The sequence below is a fragment of the Macrotis lagotis genome, chromosome X (genome assembly GCF_037893015.1).
Source record: "Macrotis lagotis isolate mMagLag1 chromosome X, bilby.v1.9.chrom.fasta, whole genome shotgun sequence".
NCBI classification, from domain to species: Eukaryota; Metazoa; Chordata; class Mammalia; order Peramelemorphia; family Peramelidae; genus Macrotis; species Macrotis lagotis.
The window spans coordinates 393,662,400-393,679,302 of record NC_133666.1 but is presented as its reverse complement, the minus strand read 5'-3'; the positions used below and the strand labels follow the sequence as shown (position 1 = coordinate 393,679,302).

The 16,903-nt window shown below is 36.0% G+C and overlaps 1 protein-coding gene across 4 annotated transcripts in view; it reads right to left on the bottom strand.

The window, feature by feature from the left end:
• Positions 1 to 290: 290 nt before the first annotated feature.
• Positions 291 to 16,903, bottom strand: part of ZNF704 (zinc finger protein 704) — a 321,346-nt gene continuing 304,733 nt past the window's right edge. For all 4 annotated transcript variants that reach the window (XM_074202917.1, XM_074202918.1, XM_074202919.1 and 1 more), the window contains one exon: positions 291 to 14,975. In XM_074202917.1, coding sequence (XP_074059018.1) covers positions 14,864 to 14,975 — 112 coding nt within the window. In that variant the 3' untranslated portion in view covers positions 291 to 14,863. The remainder of the gene's footprint in view (positions 14,976 to 16,903) is intronic.

Here is a 16,903-nt window from a genome sequence, read left to right as displayed (position 1 = left end):
TGGTATAGTCTGTAGAACACCTCATATTCTTACTAGCTATGACCCTAGTTAAATCACTTCTCTGAACCTCAGTTTATTCATTTGTAAGATGATCATGGGGACTAGACCATATGACTTCTCATTCTAAATCTATGATCCTATGATAGAATCAACATTTGAATGAATGGAAGGACTACCCACACTGATATGATCCTAGATCTACTGGAAATATTAAAATGAAAACCTCCAATTACTTCTTTGGGAAGCATTAAATCTATTCTTGTTTAAATAAATTGACAACTAGAAACAGATACACAAATCTTTTTATTATGGGAAAGTTAGACTTCGTGGTAATGAATACAAGTGCATTTAGATTCTTGGTCTGCAGACATCCTTGTAATTGCCAGAATGGACTGGCTGAAAGGACAGGACCTGGACCAGATTCATTTGACAACCACTCTTGGCATAACCATAAACAATAAACATAGGCCAGAGACGTGTTTAGACAAGAGAAGCAACAGTATGTTTATTGGTACATCCACGCATCACAAAATCTGAAATCCCAAAGATTAGAGAACTCCCACTAAATGGTTTTCTTACAAACTGTTTTTTCTACTTAAATTGAATGCTCCCAAGTCCCTAATGTATCAAATATGCAACAATGAGGAAGGAGTCATTTCTTTATTTTACACTTCAATGGGCAAAAGAAATTGTAAACATTTGATGGTCCTCTGAAAGCCCATTTCAGGTAGACTGTGGCTGGTCTCTTGGGAAAAGTGCAGCTTAATTGTTGTTTAAATTTAAAACCGGACAGTTTTAAATCATAAACTTTCCATTTAAAATTGTTCTCACAATCCAGACAGCACCAGTTTGTTGTTGTTGTTGTTGATGTTGTTTTTCTCTCCTGGTGTCAAATCTTTAGGAAACATGTATTTATTTTTACCAACACACAAAGTACAAAACAATGAAAAGCAACGAAAACAAAGAACCCCCCAAAACATTCAAAATAGTTTTTTAGAGTATTTAGAAAAAAACACCAACATTTAAGCTTTTAAATCTAATCTATGTACAATATGCCAAAAGCTAGCACAGAGCCAATGAACAGTCATTTTAAAGTTTCTTAACCTGAATCTTTACAGGCTATATTTACAATTAGATATCCAGAAAAGTAATCATCAGAACACTGGAATTTGGCTAAAAATCATATAAAAAGATACCCATGCCCCCCAGACCTTCTAAATATATAACAAATATATCCAGTATAACCCAAAGTATCAGGTTTGGAAGCTCTTTTTCTCATATTTTTAAAAAGTGAATTGTGAAATGAAACAGCAGTCACAGATGGTTGAGAAACTGTCTTTCTAGACATAAAGCAGGGTCAGGATTGCAAGGGGATCAAACAGTCTGAGTGTCCTATTAATGGGCAAATGAAGAAGAGTATTTTTCAACACTAAGCAACACAGACAAGTCCTGATAAAGGAGCAAATGGGGAAATGTTAGAAGACTAGAAATATCCAAGTTGGATGAGGAAAAGGGCACATGATGTATATAGAATTCTGAAAACAAAGGAAAATGTCTCCTTGGTAATTTTTTTTTTAAAAAAACCATCAGTGATTTCCTTTTAATGAAGGAAAATATTTTCATGTTATACCTTTTAGAGCAGATTCCTGCCCTCCCATCCAGGACTTAAAAACAACAACAACAACAACAAAAAACACCACAAGGAAAAAAAAACACATCTATTGCATTTATATTGCAGCTATCCTATGCAAGTACCTACAAACTGTATACAGTTTGGAGTCCCGAGTTATCACACTTGTTGAAGAAAGAATATACTTAATACAGTCAGCATTTTGCTCCAAGGTAAAATAGAAAAAAACACTTGTCTTTTTTCCCACTAAAATGGCTGGACTTGTATATTACACAAAAGCAATAGTTTGAAGTTAAATGCACTGTGACTTTAAAAAACACATCAGCTCAAAAAACTAGATAGATGGGTGTCTAACCTTCCCAGTGAGGACATGCAGTTAAGGTTTTTATGTACCATTTGCAATAATGATAAACATCTATGAAAAAAAGCTTACTTGGACTCCATATAAAATACATGTTGCTTGATGAAAAGTATGAAAATGCATAGCTTGGAACTCTTTACATTCATTCACTATATTAAAGACTTTTGTAAGCAAGTTCTTCACCATCAGTTTCCCCATCACATCATATTTCCAAAGATCTAACTATTGAACTTCAAAATCAGTGCCTAATTAACAGAAAGTGTCACTTTAATGATAATAGGGAGATTAGCTACTTTTCCTTTATTCTTTTGTCTTTTTGTTCTCCATCACATAGATATCACCCCTAAATCTAGATTTTTCTTGGCTAGCTTTTCTATCTATTATGTATCCCATTCTATCTCATACTTAAAACAAATAATAATTTTGTTACACTGTAGGTTTTGGATTTGGTGTTTGAAATTAGCTAAAAGATGGCTTGGTTTTTCAGGAGCAGAGGTTTTTTAAAAACCTTGGTATGGGTAGGGTGTAGGTGAGATTTGTCATAGTCATCATGCCCTCCCATCCAACCCCCATCTGAAAAATGCTACTGATTCCTTCTCAGTAGTTGCATTTGATAGTGCTCATGAACCCTTTGGGACCTAGCAAATTTCTTCTTATCCTGAGCTCTTTTAAAAAGTCTATTGGGTAACTGATATAGTTAGCATGCTGGAAACTGTATCAGGACCTGGTTACTCAATATAGAATATGTCTCAATGGCAGAATATTTACTAATCATTTAGTGTAGAAAAATAGGAAAGTTAGGGCATACCAAGAAATTTCTGTTGCAAGGAAACATTTAGTAATGAATAGTATACTTTGAATATCTAACATATAATCCCAATCCCTATGTGATTGAAGCCATAAAACAGGAATATTTTCAGGGTATTGAGCTCTTAAGATTTAATTGCCCTAGTCCCTAAAATTCATATTATGTTGCTAAATCTCTTCTAAAGCTCTCCAACAATGGTTGAAGGGGGTTTCCAAAAATATTCAGTGAATATACAAACAAGTTCTTTTTCTTATCCAGACACTGGTAAAAGTCAGAACCATCAATGTTCAAGAAGCTAAAGAATGTTTTAAGATACCATCACAAAATGGTAGTTTTCATCATGAATTCCTCTCATTAGATAATGCTGATATTTTGGGATGTTTTGTAACATGAATTTAGGCAGCAGCAAAATAAGGGGGCTGGGGGCAATTTCTACTCTCTACACAATGTTATAATCTGTAGTAGGCATAGCCAGAACACCTCATATTTTGATTTCCAAAGGAGGAGAAAGTTTTTGCAGGCTTGTAGAGGTGTTTAAGAACATTTTGAGGTTATAGCTGCTGCCTTCTCCTTTCATGATGATTACACTAAAGTGATTATACTGGAGAAGACATTGCTTATCCTAACAATCAAAGTTAGTCCATTTTCCTGTGTATTGGAGGGTTGACTATGCCCTGAAGTGTATGGAGATTAAATATGAAATTATTCTCTTAAGTGTAGGTCTCCATAAGATCATTGTTCTGGAATAAAAGACCCTGTCTCTGATAGTTGCATTTAATTTTTCCCTACACCCATGATAATGGTAGGAGTTGGCAACTAATCCAATTATTATTAAATTTCAACGGATTATCTTGCTTTTGCCAGCTATCAGAACTCAGACATTTTTTGTGGTGAACACAGCAGATTGTGCTTTCATTGAGCTGTTCTCTGATCACTTAAGCTGTTCAGACAGGTAGAAATTCCTCCATGAAGGAAGTTAGTGATCAGGTATGGGACCTGCCTTACCTGCCATAATGACAATTTACCTCCCCAATGGACCTTCCCTTGAACCAGAAGTATAAATCAGCTGCTTAGTAGCAGCAGCAAGTTACTTATTGGTTGCTGCTGTCCTGTGCAAACATGGTAGCATAGTTTGTTTCTTTTGATAAATAACTTAAACATCAACATTTCATTGTAAGCTAGGCTGTTCAGTTCATTAGACTGAGCCACTCAAAGGAGAGAAGATAATCAAGTGGTTGCTTAAAAAACATACCCCTTTCAAACTCTTTATTTCCTATTAGCTAGGAAGCAGAGAAACTAAGGCCAAAATCTAGATCATGGATGATTCTTTTCTTTCTTTAGCTCAGCCACCACTTCTAAGGTGGTGATGGTTCTGCCTTTAAAAAATAATCAGTTAAGAGAAAAGACAACAGAAATGAAAGGTAAGAATTAGCTCTCAGAAATCAGAACAAAAGAAAGGAAGATATTCTCTTAATGCATAAACCTTTTCACCTCTTCCCTGAGCTGCTAAATCTATTCATTAATTTTCTGAATAAAATAGACTGGCTGTTGGGAATCCAATGCAATATTTAGACTTAAGAATTGCATGCAGCATTTTTTGATAGCATTAATAAAGGGGCCACTCTTTGGAAACATACTTAATAACTGTTTATGGTGCTAAACCTGATAGAACTTTAAAAAGAGCTGTAGAATGTAATCAACTTTTTTCAAAAGTCTGCAGCTTCACATGTATGTGTATGTGTATGTGTGTGTGTGTGCGTGCACGCGTGCAAATTTCAGGTTTTCAGAGCTATAGTGTTTGTGCCAAATCAATTAAAAAAGATTCACTCTTCAGATGTATATTAATACACTTCTCCATGCATTTGGTCCAGGTAATTTTATAATATCAACACAGCCAAAAAGTTGTTGGCAATGACTGCAAAATGGGCTTCTATTTTAGTGTATACATGAAAGATACAACCCCAAGGAGGTGTAACACCAAGCAGTTTTCCTTTTGATACTGTACATATTGCATCAGCAAGCTAATATCTAAAACATTCTATTTACTATAGAAGAAAATTTTGGGACAATGAATTTATGAATGTTATTAGATTAATATGAATTAGTAAACTGTGAATTTCCCATAATGGGAGCCATGATAGTACTACATTAACCTCCTTGAAAGTAAGGAGCAGGGATGTAAGGTCTCCAGAAGCCTGTGGTATATCTTTGATAAAACCTCATAAGAGAGTGCCAAGGGTCAAGACAGACAATGTAATAGAAGGATGAAGTAAAATCATTACATTTATCATTTTCCTTAAGCTATTTTCTATGGTTCGAATTGTCGTGGTTTTTAAAAAACTACACCAGAATTTGGATAATTCCAATAAAGGGAACATCCAACTTTTTACTTAATATTATATATATTTTTTATTTGCTTCCCCCACCACTTTAAAATTTCAGTTAGTTTTTAACTTTTGGACTGATTTACTTCTATGGTACATAAAAAATGAACCTTCTGGAAGTAAAGAAACCCCACTTTTTCAGATTAGGAAAAACTTTTATTTGGCAATTTGGGACTTATTTGGTGTCTAACATTTCAGTATATATAAAGAGTACAGACAAATTAGGTAGAATATTTTATTTTCATGTTCTATTTTAGTTTGTCATAGACCTGTTTGAAGAGTAAAATTTTTTTTTAAAGATTTTTCAAGGCAATGGGGTTAAGTGGTTTGCCCAAGGCCACACGGCTAGGTAACTATTAAGTTTCTGAGGTTGGATTTGAACCCAGGTACTCCTGACTCCAAGGCTGGTGCTCTATTCACTGTGCCACCTAGCCACCCCAAAGAATAAAATTCTTGTTATTCAGAGCTGTTTTTGACAGTGGTAAAGAAAATACTTCAGTTAGGGATGTGTTGGAAATTGAGAAGATTAATTCTAGTGTATAAAATACAGGTATCTGACAACTCTCATACCAAGAAGTGGACTACATGCTCCTTTTGAAGTAGCACTGGAAAGTTCTCTAAACAGGATGTCCGTTAAACCTTAGCTTCCCAACCTAAATCACCCTCTACTGAGGCTTGCCCTGGGGTTTGAGTCCAGACGACAAGTAAACCCCAGGCACCTTCTCCATTCTACAGTGACCCTATGATGGGGGTGGGTTGTCAAATGCTTAACAAGTGACTCTAAAAATGTATATGTGACATACTTTTGAGTTTAATCTTCATTAGTAACAATTTATGCATCACTTTCTTAAGTCTAGAAGACCAACAAAACAATAAATCAGGCCTTGACTTGATGTTTGCCAACCTCACATTGAAAATTTTAAAAATCAGCTTTCATGAGCTGGTTCGACTTTACTCTGTCACACCCCTGCTCTATATAACTAATTTTTATATCATTCTCAGTTCTGAGATGTTTCCTTTTTCTTGTAATCTGAGTTAATTCTGAGGCTGATCCCCTGGCTCATCTCAGGATCTGGGTTGGCTTTGGGGTGATGAATGTTCCTGGGAAAGGTTACCCTGATCAGAATAGATCCCAATCCAGTATATCTGCCCCAGAATTGACTCTCACAAAGAGCAGGTTTTAATTTTTCTCAATTTAAACTTCAGGGACTACTTTAAAACAAAACTTAGTAATTTCAAAGTCATATTGTCTTTCAAAACCAATAGTTCTTAATTTTAATATAGGGTTTAATAATTATTTAGGTTACCTATCCAAATGAATGAATAACATTTTAGCTAATCTCTTCTAAGATATAGCCATGACTAATTCCCTACTGCCCTCAGAGTATGTATATACATATATATATACATATATGTATATAATATACACACACATGTATTTTTTTCACATAGCCTCCTTTTGACATTCAGGGGAAGCTCCAGAATATACACAAATTTAATAGTTTTACAGTAGGATGACAAGAATTTTGCTTGGTCAAGTAAGAATAGTGATTTCGTAGTGAAAACTTGTAGGGTGGGGAGATGAAAGGATCATGGAGAAAGTGCTGAGAGGATGGCAAAATGAACTTTGGCATTCAAAAGCAAACTATGTTATCTTACATTAATTGCAGAGGATTCCCTTGCTGCTTGCTCTAAAGGTGCAACAGCTCTCCTGGGCTCCCCCCTCCCCTTTCTCATCACAGTGGTCTCGGTAGTTATATCATTAAGAAAGCTTATAATTGCAGTTTTTTCCAGTGCTACTTTCTCTATATCCAACAGGAGAGCTAACTTTGATCATGCTCTGATGACTTTTGTTTAGACAGAAGTCCAAGGAGATCACATTTCTGAATTTATCTTCATTAAAAAATAATTTGTTGAGATATGACCTCACTGACTTCTCTCTTCACTAAATAGCTAAGGTTTTCAGCCTCTCCATACAATTCTAATTCAGAAGACTGAGAGACCAAGGGAGACATGATACAATGCTGACTCTGACTGTGGAATATACTGTATATACCTTCAATAAGGCTCAATCTATCTTTAGGTGAAACAAATATTTTTGGTTTAAAAATAGTAATAAAAATTAATTGGGAACTTGACCTGTGTATCACCAAGATCTATGTATATATATATATATATATATATATATATATATATATATATATATATATATATATATATATATATATATATATATATATGTGTGTGTGTGTGTGTGTTTTTGTGTGTGTGTGTGTGTGTCTGTGTGTGTGTGTGTGTGTGTATAGCTTTCCAGGACTCAGTTTGGAAGGTAGAAAGAGCACTGGAGTCATAGGGTTTGAATCCTGGCTCTGTCATTGACTACCTAATGTGACCCTGAGCAAATCACTTCATGTCTGGGCCTCAGTTTCCTAAATCAATTATGTCAATTTCAGCTCTATGATCTAAATCTGTGATCTTAGATTCTAGCAGTATCCCTCAAATTTTTAGGTTTTAAGGCCTGTTTGAGACCAAATGGTCATCTATCTTCCTGGTTACCTTGAAGGATGTAGACCGTTTAACAAGTATTTACTCTCTTCAATCTGGTTTGTACTTTAAGATGGTTCAGTCATTTTAGTCATGACCAACTCTTTGTGACCCCATTTGGGGTTTTCTTGGCAAAAATGGTTTACCATTTCATTCTCCAACTCACATTACAGATGAAGAAACTGAAGCAAACTGGGTTAGATGACTTGTTTAGGGTCACATAGCTAGTAAATGTTGGGATCAGATTTTAAATTAAAAATGAGTCTTCCTGACTTCAGGTATGGAATACTATCTACTGCACCATATAAACTGCCCCACAAACTTAAGATTAGGTTATTTTTTTCCTCCTGAAAACCAGGTGACATACATCTGAAGCATCTGGGAATGGAACTGATCAAAGTATATAGTTATCATAATATTGTTTAAAGTCAAAAATATTTAGGAAAGAATTAAAATCTTTAGTATAACAACCTCATTTTTAATTAAAAATTTTGTTTTGATTAATATACTTGACTCAAGAATATGGTCACTTTCTTATAACTTGTAATCCCATATGAGTATATTTCTCATGTCATTGGTTTGTTAGAGACCTCACTAAAGAGATTATAATTAATTCTGGGATCTAAGAGTCCCAAATCTTGATGATTCCCCAAAAATTCTATCTTTGGACCTATAGAGAGATTTTAAAAATCTCATCTCATCCCATGTTGAATGATTTCTCATCTTACATACAATTTCACAATTCCCATAGTGTAAGTTCATCTTTAGGCCTGGAAACTAGAAACTTCATATTAAGCATCTTAAACAAGTAAATACATACCCCATTTTTTTTAAAAAAGTGCTTCTTTCAAAGTTGTTAGTTTAAAATGGCAGAGGGAATGTTTCTTTTAGGATGGTACTTAATTTTAGGTCCTGGTAATGGTAATGGAAAGGAAGAGCTATAAACATGGGGATTCTCTTAGTTGTATTTCTTCGGTTTGGTTGATTCCTGCTCTTACTGCAGTGAGATAAGAGACCCAGTGAGTGACTAGTCACTGTCCAAATGGTGAAGCCCTTTGTTTAGGGAGTGAGTTGCATCATTAGCATTAAAGGCTGCTCCTCCTCCTTCTTGCCTAATAAAAACACTGACCTAGATGTGCTTCATGGAGATGAATAACATCTCCTCTGACCAATGATGATTCAGGCTTTGCTGATAAAGCCCAGGGCATCTTCAAAATATTTCTAGAACTCTTGAGAGGTTAAGCACCAGAGCTTATTAACACAGTCTCTTGCTTCTTAGAAGAGCAGAGGTTTTGAAACAGGGTTGAAAAAAATTAAGTTAATTTTAGTGATATGCAAATTTACACACTGATGTGACAACATAAAGTTACATAGAATGAGATTGTCTTGCAAAACAAAAATGAAAAACAAAAAACTAACTATATACAAAAAATGATCAGAAGAGTAATCCTTCCTTTGATTACCATTCCTATGTCAAATAGAAGCCTGGGAAATCATGTATTTCTGCTTCCTGGGACTTAGAAAGTAGGACTGAAATCTACATAAGGAAAACCCATTAGTCTAAAGTAACTTTTATTTCCATAAGCTAGCAGGGTGAAAGTCATTCAGTATTAATACTGGCATCTAAAAGTTTTAATGCTACTTGCAGGCTTTCTGAACTAGCAAACTGAGATGCAAAAGGAGTCTATCAAGAAGTTCTAATAAGGAGAAATTGCTGTAGGCTTGAGGAAGGTGGAGAGTTTGTTATGTGCAGTTCTGGTAGTTGTTTTCTTATGGAGATGAATTTCTAGTAGACTTGTGTGCTCAGAGCACGAGATAATATGCTCCACAGTCACATTGGTATTCATGAATCCTTTGGCTCTCATTTATATTCATGAATTTTACCCGGCTTCTACTTGGGTCAGTGCTACAGAAGACAGGAAGAAAGATAGATCTAAATTTGACAGTATCTGGAAGAAAGCAGAACCTTATCCATGGAGGTACTTCTAAGTTTGCACCACAACATGCTATGGAGTGCAAAACACATTTAAACTGCTTCCGTGTACAGACTTCCATTTAGATGATATAGCTATTTAACTGAGGGATTGTAGAAAGAGATGACAAAACTTCATGTTTACAAGTACATTCAGAAAATCTTTATACAAAGTCAACAAACACCTGCAGGGCTGCAGAAATGTCTGTTTGGGATTCAAATTCCAATCTTAGAACTTCAGATCAGCTATAAATATAAACCTATTCCTTAAGGGAGACACGCACGGCAGGGGAGGCGCTGCATGCTACCTAAGACAGTGGCCTCCATTAGTGTGTTTTTCTCCAAATTCGGACATCATCTTCATTTTTGCTACATAGCTTTGACTAGAAAAAACACTAAAAATACATATTAAAACTCTTACTCCTGTTAGGAGTCCACCAGACCTAATTTACAAATGTTCTGCCCTTTAATTTTCCCTGAGGAAATGAGTATTATTTACATTATTTTGCAACTATTATCAAGGTATTCTACTTTATTTAAAAGAGAGGAGAGGGTGAATAACACTTGCCCTACTGCCCTCACAGGATTAAATGAGACTGTGTGTAAAGTGCTTTGTAAATGGTAAAGCACTTGTCTAAAAGAGAGCTATTATATACAATTTTAGTCACTTCTCAGGCTAGATGAATGCTGCATTTTTCCCTTTCTATAGAAGCCTTGAGAGGGAAAAAAAAAATTAAAAGCTTTTGCAGCATTGACTCTGAATTTAGAACTGAGAGTTGCTTTCCAGTGTAGCTTAGAGTGAAGTAAAAGACAGTCTACTTCTATTTAATTATCAACTTCAAAGTTCATAGGTTAGACTTTATTTTCAGAACTCATTTATACCATGCAAATGAATCCTTTTGCAAAAATTTCATGGAAAGACAAAGGCCTAGAACAACTGCATCACTTAGCTGAAAAGTTTCATTTGCAGATACCAGTTATGACCAGAAAGGCAATTCTGTAATAAAAGTGCACCTCAGCACAGCATTTATCTCCCTCTGTGCCTCCCAGGTCACAGTTTATGGACAAAATTATGCTGCAGAGCACAAAGTATGCTCGGTGAGTGAATTCATTGTTTGTGACTGCCCCGGGTGCTCCCAGCAAGAGAAGAGAAAGTGGCCAACATGTCTGGGATGATGGGGTGGCAGCACCCATGTTGGGTTTTGCAATAGTTAGAGAGGTGACATTTCCACCCAGGTAATGGAAGCTTTTCTTCTTCAAGGTCTTTCCCTTTTCCTTTGATGAGCCTGCAGTCAGTTTTCTTTTCAGAGAACCATGATGGTGTCATGATTTGGGGTGGGAGGGTGAGCCCCTAAATTCATTTTTGGTTATAGCACCACTCAAATCTGAGCCAGGGAGATGAACTTCTGCCTGTGCTGCCAGGAGTCCTTCTCCCACCTCCCACCTGGTTCCCCCAATGGGAATTTCTTCTCTCCTTTTGATGTAATCCTTTTCAAGGAAGTTTGGTACAGCTCTACTGGAAAGCACTGAGGGGCTTTGGCAAAAGCATTTTATAAGAATTATTAAGATAAATAATGCTGATCACAGTACATGGAGGGAACCATTTTCTATTTAGATATTTGGGGAATACAATGTTGACTGTGAAGAAATACCCTCTCTAGAGAACACAGGAAACTTTGTAAAAAATCATAAAGTGACCATCACAAAGATTTTGGACCTTAATTTGTATTCTTTCCATTCCTTTTGTGTGGGAAGAGCTCCAGTGCATTGCATGTAAGAAGCAAGAGGGTAGTCGGAGCCTTGAGAATGAAGTCAACTTCTAACTTTCCTTCTTTTTCCTCCAACCAGCAAATGAAGAAGTAAGTTGATATACAACTTATATATAAGTTGATGTATAATATTATAAAATGAATGTGTAGTTTAATTTGGCACTTGAGATAAATAATTATAACCAAATTACCCTACTTTAAATCAGATAAAAGAATTTGCTTTTTGGAGATTAAGAGCTGTTTTTTTGGGATTTAAAACAACAAGAACAACCTTTCCTGGGTTTATTTTTAAGAAGTCACAATTCCCTTTCTCTTAGGTCAACCAGGGAAACCATCACATCTCCCAGTTACATGCCAATATAGGGGACCTAGGTTGTTCAGTATACCAGTGCAGACTGTGTATCCTGGCCTTGGAACACAGTCTGGTGCCCAGTAAAAACTTGCTGTCTGGAAAAGAGTTAAGATGAACATCTCTCGACTTTTTCATGGCTCACACCTGGCATATATGGTGATCTAGCATGAATGATGATGGCTTTAAACCCAGGGGTTCTTAACTTGAGGTCTTCTGATAATTGTCTTTCAGTATAATTCATTTTCTTTATAACCATATCTTTTTAGAACACCATTCTGAGAAGGGGTCCCCATACTTCTGCCAAAAGAGTCTCCAACCCAAAAAAGGTTAGAACACTTGTTTTAAACCCAAGTTTGTGTAGGTGCTCTAGGACTGCCTATGCCTTTCATTACAGCTGTTCTGGTTCTGCAAAGCAGATGATGGTTGAAATTGGGGAGGGAAGGTGATCTTAAGTACTTCTAGAGAATATTATACCACAGGAGACTATCTCCTTGGGGGTAGGGGTAAGGCAATGGAGTTGAGTTGAACATGGAGTGGGCTTGGGGTTGAACATGATGACCAGAAAAACTGATCCCATGCAGAGTTCTCCCCTACACTGAGATCTCATGGAATGCGGAGAATTCAGTTCTTCATTATCACCTAAGAAATCCAATAAACAAAACCAAAGAATAAATTCTATCTATAAATAGGTCAAGGAGTTTTACAGAGTAGACAAAATTCTATTTTATAGTCACAGAGGTCTTCATTCTGATCACCGATCATATTACTTGTCATAAGAGAAACCAGAACAGATACAAAACTGTCCTACCGAGTAGGTGAATAGTGTCATTTTGGTTATAAGACAGTAGTAGGGTAGGTACAATGACATGAGAGGGAAGAGACTTATTTTTTGAGGAGGTGGTGAAACCAGGGGCAAATAAATGTGTGAGATGATGATGGAATTTTTCAAAGACTGATCTAGGGAACTGGGCCATGGCTGACCCAGGGAACATCATGCAATATAGCAAGGTTTAGAAAGTACTTTTCCCCTCAAGAGTTATGGTGCTAAAGTTGTACAAATGCTATTTTCTGATATCTGAAGATAAGGGATTTTTAAAGAAGTAAGAGCAGAACTGACTAAAGAAAAAAATGATTAAACCAGGTGGATCATTAACCCATTAAGAAACAAAGGACCATGTTTCTCTCTGAGGGGTCTGAAACAAAAATTTACCGAAAAGTAAGCATAAATAATGGGGGCCAAAATATTGCACACTGCAACCTACCTGTACTTCCTTTTGTTATTTTTTAATATAAAAAAGGAAATCAGGCATAATAAGATTTCAGTTTAGAAATTTGTATGTGAGTGCAATTTCTAAACATAGTTACACCCTTCATTTGTGTAATTTTACTTAAAATTCCCATGACCCTTGCTAATTTTTGAGCACCATCTAAGGTGCTATTCTTCTTTGCACAGGGGTAGGAGAGAGTAACTGTTTAGTAGGGCAATAGGTTTTAGACTGGATGGAAAATTAACTTACTGTAGGGCTGGGTCTAGTTCCCAAATGAATTTTTTTTAAAGCTAAGGTCTTAGATCCTGTACATCCCAACTATTTTAAACCTTGATCCTACTAAACAGAGATATTCCTATAATTACATCTTTTATTCATCCAACATGGCATTTTCCTTTTGTTTATTGTATTTTCTCCACTCAGATAATTATCAATAAATAGCCCCAAATTTTTCAAATGATGAAAATAAAAGTCTGCATCTTGCATTAACCCCTACAAAGACCTATAGTATTCATTAACCCATATACCAGACATGCAAAAGCATAAAAATCTATAAAAGTGCACTCAAAATAGGAATTGGTTTTATAACCTCAAAATGACTTTTTAGAATGGATGAGACTATGTAGGCTGTGCTCTGCCTGCATTGAAAGCAACCCCACAGGGTTTAGGTGTATGGACATTTCTGATTTTTATACCTTTGCTGAAAACAATTGTAGAATTTTCTTTTTCTTTTTTTTGTGGAAAGGACTAGTGACCCATTAAGCTGGCAACAGTCTCACAAACAAGCAATAATAGTAAACAGAGCTGAGCTGCTGGTTTGGATCACATCCCTGAAAAAAAGATTAAGGGTTATCCAGATGGCTACATGGACCAGTTCTTGATGGATTTGTAACAACATGGAGAGAAGCAGGATGTTGCTTCTCATGGCATGGCCACTACATCATAGAAAGCCAAGCAATTAGAAAAAGCTTCTTGGGAAATCAAGAGAGGCTCCCAGATGTTTCCCAATGATGACAATTGGATTTCCTGATCTCAGCTCATGGCTGAATTTGCTGGTGATTTCCATCGTTTGTTATCTTTTTGTGTTCTTAAAAGTCCCAGGGGGTTTACAGGTTAATAGCTCCCACAGGGCTTCTGGTGTGTGGCCTTTTTTATTTTTTCTTAAACCCAAATGGAAAAGAAATCATGAGTGCTGTTTGTCCCTATAGCACATTTGGCTCCTAGGAGTCAAATGGGAAAGAGAAGCAAGACTGTTCAGATTGGGAATTACAGAGTAGAGTCCATTCTTTGTACAAATGCTGTTGAATAAACGGTAGTTTATGTGGTGGGTTGTTTCTTAAAGTGTCAGAAAAAAAATCTTGGAAGGTATGTCAGTCAGAAAACATAGCAAAAGATACCTCCATTCTAGGGAAAGAAGGATTTGTTGTTTTAACTGCTACGGAAGTTCACAGTACAATTTTAAGATCTACTGGGGTTGGGGTGGTGAGAAAGTCACAGAGCAAAAGGTTAACTTTTTTTAATTTTAAAAAAGTTATAGCTGCTCTAGATTGGATACTGGTTGGTGATACTAGTTACTTAAAAATTTTTTTTTTGCTGTTCTTCCACACCCAGGTTTCTTGAAGGGCTTCACCTTGGCTACAAGTGCATTTTGTGGTTAATGAGAAAAGCTCTTTTCAAAACCAGGAGTGGAAGGAGAGGGCAGAAAAAGAGCGTCAAGGGCAGCTGTAGGCAGGCTCTTGGGTATCCACACCCCGCACCTTTGAGGCTTCCACTCTTCAGTCAATGAACCTTTGGCAGGCCTTCTTCCATCGGCAGGCAGTGCACCACATGTCTCGATTCTCCATGCCATAAACCTTCCGGCATTTTTTGCCCTCCCCCCTTGGCTTTCTGTAAGACAGAAAAGAGGCATCTGATCAGCGGGGGTTCTTAGAACTTTCTGGTGAACTTAATACCCATTGGTAGGGATGGTGTGGAATGGTAGGGAGAGCTCTGTTCTTGGAGTGAGGAGAACCTCTCAGGTCAAATTCTTGCAAGCCCCAGATCCTTGCTAGTTGTTGTTACCAAGGGCAAGTCCCTTAACTTGTCTGAGTGTTTCCTCATGGATAAAACAGGGCCAAGCCTACCTTTAGTATCTACTTCACAGGTTCTTGTGAGGATGAAATGAACCAAATCGTACAAAGTGCTTCACAAACCCTGAACCCCTATATAAAATGTTAGTGTTATCATTCCACCTAGGAACAGCTACATGAGCATGAACATGAAGAAATAGAATTTTACTTGGGATTTCAAATAATTATTAAATTTGGGGAATAGTATCACTGAATTATAATAATTAGACCCAGATAATTGAGTACCTTACTATACCTATTAAATTTTTATCTCCCCATTTCTGGTCCTGTCTAGAGCTGAACTGCCCAGCATTCAAACTCTACTACAGATAGCACAATTCCAATGGGCTGGCCACATTGTTTGAATGCCAAAACTTGCCTAAAAACTTATCTTATGGAGAATTCACAGCAGAAAGACACATGGTGGTCAGAAGTGATACAAGGGCATTCTCAAAGTCTTTCTGAGATGAATAAAAAATTGTAGAATGGTCATACCCATTAACAGGTTCAACAATACTGCATCAATGTGACTATTTTTTCATAATCTCTCCATTTACCATTTTCTTTCTTTGTCATCTTCTATAATATGTTGGGTGTAAGATGCAATTTCAGAAGTGCCTTAGTTCACAGTTCTCTAGTTTTTAATTATTTGTAGTATTTTTTTACTGGTCTATGATTAGTCTGAGTTTCTTTTCTTAAGAACTGTCCAATTTATATCCTTACTTCATTTATCAATTGGGGAGTGACTCATAAATCTGAATAATTTCTTCATAGATCTTGGAAATAGAAGTTTTATCAGAGACAGTTGCTAAAAAAATTTTCCCCAATGAATAATTTCCCATTTAATAATTATTTTTTTTTGGATTTGTTTGTGCAAAACTTTTTAAATTTCATGTAATCAAAATTATCCATTTCATTTTCTGTGATCTCTATTCTTTGTTCATAAACTTCTATTCTATGATAAGTATTTTTTTCATTTTTCTCTAATTTGTTTTATTTTTACTTTTAGGTCAAGTACTTTTTTTGGAACTCACTTTGGTATATAAAATATGTGAAGTGTTGGTCAAGTATTTTTTTTTTTTAGGTTTTTTTGCAAAGCAAATAGGGTTAAGTGGCTTGCCCAAGACCACACAGCTAGGTAATTAGTGTATGAGGCTAGATTTGAATTCAGGTACTCCTGACTCCAGGGTCAGTGCTCTATCCACTGTGCCACCTAGCCACCCTGAAGTGTTGGTCAAAATCTAATTTCTTTTATACTACTGTTTAATTTCTCCATAATTTCATACAGTAAGTTCTTGCCCCAGTAGCTGGGGTGTTTATGTTTATGGTTGTTTTTATATGTTGTGTACCTGTGCCACTGATTGATTTTTGTACTTTTAAAACAGTACCCAATTGTTTTTAAAAATTACTGCTTTTCAACCGTGGGAAAAAAACATTGAAGCAACTTCTCTGATGGACTTATGATAAAGAATGCAACCCATCCCAGAGACAGAACTGATAATATCTAAACACAGTCTGAAGTTCACTTTTTTCCCTCTCATTTTATTTCTTTTGAGGTCTTTCTTTTTGGGGGGGAGGGAGGTTTATGTTTAGTTTCACAATGTAAAAATAAATAAATCATTAAAAAAAGAAAGAATTTCTGCTTTTTTAGAGCAGCCGAACTTTAACACTGCTAGACCATCTTTATTCCCACTTTTTTCATGATTT